At 31.7% G+C, this 8956-nt stretch overlaps 1 protein-coding gene across 1 annotated transcript; it reads right to left on the reverse strand.

Moving 5' to 3' along the window:
* Positions 1-3540: 3540 nt before the first annotated feature.
* Positions 3541-8697, reverse strand: LOC129799864 (probable cytochrome P450 6a13). The gene is made up of 5 exons (XM_055844121.1): positions 8306-8697; positions 7988-8231; positions 7781-7876; positions 5213-5895; positions 3541-5152 (listed from the first exon to the last, which is right to left on the reverse strand). The coding sequence occupies exons 1-5, from the start codon at positions 8482-8484 to the stop codon at positions 4861-4863; spliced, it is 1494 nt and encodes a 497-aa protein (XP_055700096.1). The 5' UTR covers positions 8485-8697; the 3' UTR covers positions 3541-4860.
* Positions 8698-8956: the final 259 nt, after the last annotated feature.

An 8956-nucleotide genomic window follows, 5' to 3' on the forward strand; every position in this document is an offset into this window, starting at 1 on the left:
AAATGTACGACTCTGTTTTGGAACAGAGGGAATATTTATAAGTAGGGGAATTCCGTAACATCATGACAATGTCATATGACAAATTTTCATGCTAATTTTAGGAGTAGGACAACATTAAAGGATAGTAAGCATCGAATGTCCATTGCGAGAAGCTCTTCTATGGAAACTCTTTGTAATTCATATAAATCGGGTTTTCGATTAGTTCTTCCGAATTTACCATATAAAAATTTGTAATTTGTCATATGACATTGTCATACTATTACAGAATTCCCCCACAGGGCTTATCAATATACACTACCTTCAATATTTTTATTCTACCTTTTCAAAAGAGCAGTAAGCCCTCATTCACTGACACTGGAAATCTTTTCTTCCGCATGGGGGCGCTGATTTCTCTCACAAGGTGGCGCTGGAAACTGTTCTCAATTCCTAATTCTCAAACTTGCATTCGAAAAGAGAGGAACTTTCCCTATTTTATTTTATTTAGAAATTTTCTACCTGACAATTTACATAGTGAAATTGGTTTGTATTAAAATACAGATGCCGAAGTATTTTATCATCAGCGATTTGCAGAAATTATGCATCTGAAATTATATACGTGTGATTGAGATGGGAATATTTATTCATTTCAAATTTAAATGTATGAAGTTAGACAGGCGTAGGTTTTGAAATAAGAAAATTGAGGAAGACCTGTTGCCGAGTTGCCGACTCTCGATAGGAAGTCTTGTGGGGTGTGGTACTGAGAGTGAAGAGTTCTTTTTAATTAGCAAGTTAGGAGATACTCCAAGACGACTAATTTTCAGCAATGTTTAAATGCCTTTTGTAGTAAATTCACAACTCAAGTGGAATTATGCAAAAAAGTGGGCGGTAGTTCTAAATATAAAATATTGCATGGTGAGACAACAATGATTTTTTCCCACAAAGAAGACATTATTCTTGGCCGTTCGAGATGTGTCGTTCTTGAGAGCGTGAAAAAGGTGATGCATGAGCCTATTCTCCGGCTGGTCAATCTCTTTATAACTACAATTATATTGCAATGCAATTAAATTTAAAATTGATTGTCCCCATTAAATGTCTCACGCTTCCTACTATTGCGTTTCAAATGAAGGCTATTTTCTCGAAGATAGTAAAATAAATAAATTTTGCCATCTCCTACTCATAATTTTTCGTCAGTTCTTTGGGACTGTGGGGATTGGAACAACGAAATTGGTAAATTGTCTTTTTCCTTTCTTGTTGATTTTTCTCCTGTCGTGTAAATGTAATGACTAAACTGAAGTTCATCTGTGCAAGGTCTGCGTGAATGTAAATCTTCAAAGTAATCGGCATCTTTTGAGCTCCGTGCTAGGCAACTCTGGTAATAAATGTAAATATCCGGAGGCATACAATATAACTGCATTACCAATGGGTTTCACCACCACAGAAAAAGTCTCTTTCTCTGTCACTGAGAAAATAATATTGAAAACCATCCCATGGAAGGAGGAAACACACACAGAATGCATTTTTCTTACAAAATATACGATACATTTTCTCCCCCTGACAATTCTCTATTAATTTCATTTTTTCTACACTCAGAAAAAAAGGCAGATGAAGCTTTTTGGCTTTGTGCAATGCCTAAAATCGGTTATTTCGATTTCCGGTTCATTACTAATTCTGTACGGTCTTAAAACCTTTCAAAATTGTCCGGAATTCCAAGACCTTTCCTGTGAATATATACTTTCGACAATTGGTTCAAATATGTGCTTTCTAGAGCTTTTTGTATTTGAAAAAAAAGATGGAAAAAGATCCCAGCTTTGCGGACTACTCGAACTTTTCAAATAAATTTAAAAAACCATTCAGAAAATAAAATAACTGCTTAAGAAAAGTAAGTTTTGGAATATTTTGGCATGAGTAATAAACACACGAACAAACAAAAAAGTAAATCAAAGAAATGTCAATCATTTACGGATATACTACCGATTCACAACCGATTAAGTCCGATGCAGTCGGGCTGGAAATTTCAAAATCTTCCAAAAAATGAATCAAATTTAAGCAAATCGGTTGAAAATTAGGCCCTCAAAAGAGGTTAAACTTTGGCCTTCGAAAATTCGATATCGAAATGTTTTTGGAACATAAGGTAAAGTGGTCTGCCTTTGAATGCGGCAGCCTTTAAATATTAATCTTTTCTCTTATTTTTCAAAGCATATGTCCTATTTTGTTATTCGAAGTTAGTAGAAAATGGTTAGTTGTGTTGACTATAGTTTAGAGAATAGGGTTTTTACTTTGGAAAATAAGAGAAAAATTGAAATGTTCAAAGGCTGCCGCATTCAAAGCAAAGCCACTTTCCCCTAGGTGTCTAAGGATGAAAATTCACCTTGACTTCCTACAAAACATATTCCAAAATGAAGAAAAAAACCGAAGATCCGAAGTTCGTATTTCTTACCGTTTCGCCTCTAGATATGCAACAAGTTTACAGACAGAAAACAGAATATTCAAAAAAATTGGTAATTTACGGGTACTTATCCGAATCAATACCGATTTCGACCGATGCAATCGGGTTGGAAATTTCAAAACCTTGCTAAAAAATCTAAATTTATCCAAAATCTGTTGAAAAACAGACCCACTAAGGTAGTAAAAACTTTTTTCTTCAAAAATTCCAGGTGGCGATTTTTTTAGGTCTGAGTTTGAGCAGTAAAAAGCATTAGATCTGGAGCCTTTGATGTCACTGATCTTGATTACAGTGCATACTTCGCAGGATAATTTTATGTGAAGTTTGCAATAGATAAAGATTGCTAAACGTTCTAGCTATCAATTACAATTTTACGTACATATCCGTGTTTACAAAACTGATAGTTCCTGATTGGGGAAAATCTTTGTCAATCTGTGTCTTTTCTATTTTAAAAAGGAGTTTAGTGTACGCTCCTTTCCAGTTCCTTGAATAAGGCATGAACAATTCTTATCTACCAAAATAAAATAAATAATTATCTTGATAATGTGATAAAATATCACTTTACCAATTTATAAGTAGCTAGAACTGATTCACACTTCAATTTAATTTCAATTTAGAGTGTGAAATAATGACATAGACATATGCAAAACGTGTGAGAAGGGATGTAAATTTTGATTTCATGAAATTCTCCTGATCTAAAAGTTGTGCCGGAGCCATTAAATTAATTTTTCTACAGACTAAATGTAGTTTTTTTGGTTCCGGAAAACATGTTGGAATAGGAGAATTTTATTTATGCAAAATTCACATCCCATTCTCTCTGATACATTCTGTATCTGTCTCGCTATCTGGCACTCAAAATTTGGTTAAACTAAATTGAATTTGTTGTGATCTTCCAAAGAAAAAGAAGGAGGCTAAAAAGTTGGGTAGACGTAAAGCAAAATGTTTTCGAAAGAAAGAATATAAATTTTGATTTCATGAAATTTTCCTGATCTAAAAGGTGTAGAGCTATCACGATCAAATATAGGGAGAAAATAATACTTTCAAATGTAAATGCAAAATTTTCGACATAGATTGTGATTGTTAGGCAATTATTGCATGAAAAAAAAACATTTTACTAATCTTAAAAATATTTTTTTATTCACAAAAGGAATTTTTAAATTGACTTTTAATTTAAACTTTTAAAAGTAAAATTAACTCTAGTTTTAATTTGTATTCAAAAAGACATTTTTTTACTAATCCAATTTTATTTTTTTTCGCTAAGAAAAATTTATTTTTTTATTGAACAAAATCGATTTTCCACTGATCGAAATTAGATTTTTTTACTCTTCAAAATTCATTCACTGACTGAAAATAATGATGTTTCTATTAACTAAAATCAATATTCCTATCCCGAACGCACAAAAAGTTTTGTTTAGTAAACATGTTTTTGACATTTCAATGAGAGTGAATAAGATCTAGATTTAGTCATCTCGCTCTATCTCATAGGAAATTTTGAAAACATGTTTAATAATAATAATAATAATAATTTATTTATTCACAAAAATAGGGTCAACCCTTTTACAATTGTGAAAGAAAAAAAAAGAAAAAAAAGAAAAAAATGAGATAAAGAAATTATTAAAAAGAGAAGAAGTTAATAAATTCAGAAGTTTAAATTTAAGTACAAATAAAAAGATAAAAAAAGTAAAGAAAAAAAAAGTAAAGAAAAATTCCTATGTTTATAAACAAAAAATATTGTGCGTTGAGCATCACTGATCAGAATTGCATTTTTCACAGATAACAATGTTTTTTTACTGACTAAAATCAATTTTTCTATTGACTAAAATTGATATTCTTCCTGAACTAAATTGAAATTTTTAATGAACAAAATTAATTCTTTTACTGACAAAAATTGAATTTTTTACTGATCGAAATTGATTGATTAACTAGAAAATTACAATATTTCTACTGACTGAAATCTTTATTCTTACTAATCAAAATTTATAATTTTTTTGACCAAAATCTACATTATTATGGGTCCGGCACACCTTTTAGATCAGGAAAATTTCATGAAATCAAAATACACATTTCTTTCTTTCTCACACGCTTTGCATATGTTTATCCATTCTTTCGCACTTCAAATTTGATTGAGCTAAAATGAATTTGTTGCGATGTCTAAAAGAAGAAGAAGAAGAGTAGAAAGAATGAGATAGACGTACAAAACGCGTGAGAAAGACAGGAATTCGAATTTCGACTTCATGAAATTTTCCTGATCTAAAAGGTGTGCCGGAGCCATTATTAACCAGAATTGATTCTTTCCGATCAAATTGGATTTCTAATGCTCATTTCAAATTAATAACTGACACTATCTGACCAGTTGAATGTGTTTTTGGTTTTACTAACCAAATTTTAATTTATTTTTAAAAAGTTTTTATTCAAAATACTCCCCATTCTGTTGCACTTCATTTTGATTGCCTCTTTTCAAATCGCAAAATAAGTCCATCGCGTGATTGGTAGAGGAATGATCGAACATCCAAAGCAAATGGTTTGCAATTGGGTGATTCGGTTATTTTAAAATTTCTCACAATATGTGCAAGAGCTAATTTTGTCTGCAAAAGACCAAATTTCATTCCAACACAAATTCTTGGACCTTCACCAAAAGGCAAGAATGAGCATTTTGGTCGCTTTTGTCGCTCTTCCTCGGTAAATCTCAGTGGATTGAATGTTTCTGGATCGGGATAGATTTCGGGATCGCTGCAAATTGACAAATTGCTTAGCAAATTCCATGATTCTAAGCTGACATGTGATACTTACTGGTGTATAGCGTATATTGGAATGAGAATTGGTGTTCCAGGCTGTAGCACTAATGGCTCCTTCTGTCCCGGCAATTTGGGCATTACATAAGGTTTTGTACATATTTTCTGCAGTGTCAATCCAATACTATTTATTCGGAGTGTCTCTTGAATCACCAGATCCAAATATTCCATCTCATTGATTGCTTCGTAAGAAAAAGTGTTTTCATATTTGTCCAAAACTGACACTATTTCACCATGGAGTTTATCTTGAATGTCTCGATGGCGTGCAACTTGCCAAAGTGCAAAAGCAAGAACACTACTTGAAGTCTCATATCCATCGACAAAAAATGACATTGCATGTCCTGCCACTTGATCCTGCGTCAAATTGTGTTTGTCCTGAAAACTCAACATTATTTGTACCATATCCTCATTGGGAAGTTTCCTATTTTGACGAGATTCGACATTTTCTCTGATCAATTTTCTGGCCCATTGGGCGACTTCTTTACTCAGCAATTGAACGGAAAAAATTTTCACGAGATATGGAAGGAGGAATATTATCATAAATTTGATTCCCATCCAAAACGATGGCTGGAAAATTTTCTTGCCCATTGTCCTAAATTCACTTTTTGGATCATCAAAGGAATTGGCTTCTAAACTGAAAGCACAAGAAGCAACATTCTCCGTTGTGAATTTTGCTGAAAGCTGGAAACAGAAAAAAGAAAAATAAATGGAATTTCGATTAGGAGCTTTGATATGTCTTATAAAATCACTAATACAATGATAAGATACTTTTTCATATTCATTTTAATTGGAATGTTATAAAATTTTTGGTCAAAATAGAAGAAACCAGATTCAATTTCAAATATTTGAGGTTATGTTTTAAACAATTTAAGGAACTGGCTCTGTTGCTACGTAACTTTCACATACTAAAGACTATACATTTTTATTGTAAAGTCTTTGTTGGTAACATATATAAGTAAAGTGAAATTTTTATATAGAGTTAGATATTCAAATTTTTGAGGTTATGGTGATAATTTTAATATTAGAGCACCTCTAGTGGTAATATGATAAAGATTTTATGTTTCACAGAAACTATCAAGACTCTTTGAAACGTTTCAATCAAAACGGCAAGACTAACAAAATAAAATCGCTATAATGTAAAATACAAAAGATTTAATATTTTGAGGTTATGTTTAAAAGGTTAAGACACCATTACAGCAGCTAACGCTCTTATAATAAAATTTGGATTTTTGTTGATTAAATATTTGTGAAAATCTTCCATAGAAATGCGAATTCAACAAAAACAAGCGAAAAGACTTGAAAACGGCTAGAGTATTTTTAGGTTATGTTCAAGATATCATTTCCACGCTCGCGCATTTTGTGGAAAAGTAACGAATATTTAAAATTTTATGTGGAAAATGAAAAGAATATCCAATGAAACTTTTCATTGAAAAACAGATTTACTAGAAGTATACAGGAGGGATGAAAAATATTTAATATTTAAAATTTTAAGGTTATGTTTAAAAGATTATTAAAAGAAAAACGTTACAAGCATCGCTAGAGTTAATTTATCAATGTTTTTACATTTGATGGGTTCAGCAATCAAAGAAATTTCTTTTAAAAGTTTTCTGGAATTTCCATTTTAGGGTTATGTTAAAAACGGTATTCGGCACTATCGCCGATAACTCTGAATTGACAAAAGCTTTGATAAAGGAGGTATCAGTATTCTGTGATACCTGTCACATACAGCAAGATTTTAGAAGAAAAGTAGGATGAAAAATCGGTTACGAATGATTTAATTATTTTAGGTTATGTTTTAAAGTGTGAGGTTATGTACATCCTTGCTCCTTTAGCAATATTTTAACGATTCCTAAACGTTTTTAATATTAAATATTAAAAAAAAATCCTATGGCTTTCTAATGTCCTATGGCTTTAAAAGGTCAGGAAAAGTGATTTTTTTTCTAACCCCAAATTTTTGGCCCTCTCATTCTTACTGTGTTATCACACTTGCACATTAAAATTTTAATATAATTCACATTAATTATCGCTACTGAGAGTCCAAACGTGTAATTTGTGTGTTTGAATCATTTTATATTCAAAATTTGATCTATTTGTTGATAAAAAGGTAGACTTGGCCCGCAAAATTTGATATAAATTGATTTATAGCATTAATGCGAATAATTAATGCGATTTTCTCTTCAATTTTTTAATGTGAAAAATATTTATGCTTTAGGTAAATTTAAACTCATTTTTGCAGGCCAAGTCCACTTCTTTATCAATAAATAGAAAAAACCCCAAATATTAAGTGACTCAAAGACACAAATAACATATTTGGACGCTCACAAGCGACAATTAATGTGAATCACATTAAAATTTTAATGTGCAAGTGTGATAACGCCGTTAAAGGGTTAAGGAAAATTTTCGAGGTTATTGTTCAAAATATTTTACGTTACTAAAGTTTTCTTTAAGTATCCAAAAGAGAACTTTCATTTGATCCTTAATGAAAATAAGTGAAGTATTTGCAATGAGAAAGATTACATACTTCAGCTTAAGTGATAGTGCCAATTAATTTACATCTAAGCCTTACACTTTTGGAGTCAATATCCGTATCAGTGGTCTGTCTTTCAATATGCTTAATCAATTTATCACATGGTGTCTGCATAAGTGGAAATATTGATTTCATCTGCAAAAGAGATGTTATTTACATAACAAAATCAATCAATTGAGGAGAAGGCGGAGAATAAAATGAATCAAGCATGAAATGTAATTGAAAGTGCCATGAATATTCCATTACTTTAGATGTTGTGAACATGGGAGACATCACTGCACGACTTAATTTCCATTTCTGTTCATCTTTCTGGATAAATGGGTTTACAGACAATAAGTTGTTGGGATCATCACTCGATTCAGCTATATCATTCTCAAAGAATGATGTAAAATCTTTGATTAATATATTCTTCACCAATTCTACATCGCGAATCAATATTGCCGGACTGACGACTTTGTAGTAACCAACATACGGAACATTTGAGTATTTTCTGAATTAGCAATTAAAAAGAAACCATTAGATACATTTTGTGTGGTGTTTTCTTATTTATTCCCATATACATACTTGTACCAACCATCAGCCAGAATGCCCAAATGTTCTTTCTGGGCAATTACTTGACCAATGTTACCAACCAGAAATGATGGTTCTGGCCCAGGAACCCCATTTCTCTTCCAAAATGAATAATTCCACTTTTGCCACAGGTACACTAGCCCACAAATAATAACTATTGCAGTCAGAAACATTATAGAGAGACACCAATTTATTTTATGTGTGAACTATACGAGACTTGCAACATGAATGACGTTCTCCTTGCTTGAACCTAAAAAAAGATAATGATAAGAGCCGGAGAATTAGATTAAATTGGCTCTGAAGGTCTTGGTCACCATTACATTGCGTTTTGTATTTTGTATCAAAATCACAGAGCATCCAATGATTTTCCCAAAAAAAATTAAAGATAAGAAAAAATACTACGTAGAAATTTGTTATAAAAAATTACCGGGCTGTGATAATTTGGTGCTTGTTGATATGGAGCATAAGTTAAAATTATAGAAAAGGACGCTTGCGGTAGTTTGTCGATCGACTAATGCTCAGAAAAGTTCACTCCTAGCTTAGATCGATTTTATTAAAGTTTCTCACGGAGTAAGTCATACGAAAACAGTCGTGGTTACGATCTTGAGCATTCCACAAAATATAGACTTGTCTTTTTTAATATTA

This window comes from Phlebotomus papatasi, chromosome 1, assembly GCF_024763615.1.
Source record: "Phlebotomus papatasi isolate M1 chromosome 1, Ppap_2.1, whole genome shotgun sequence".
Classification (NCBI taxonomy): Eukaryota; Metazoa; Arthropoda; class Insecta; order Diptera; family Psychodidae; genus Phlebotomus; species Phlebotomus papatasi.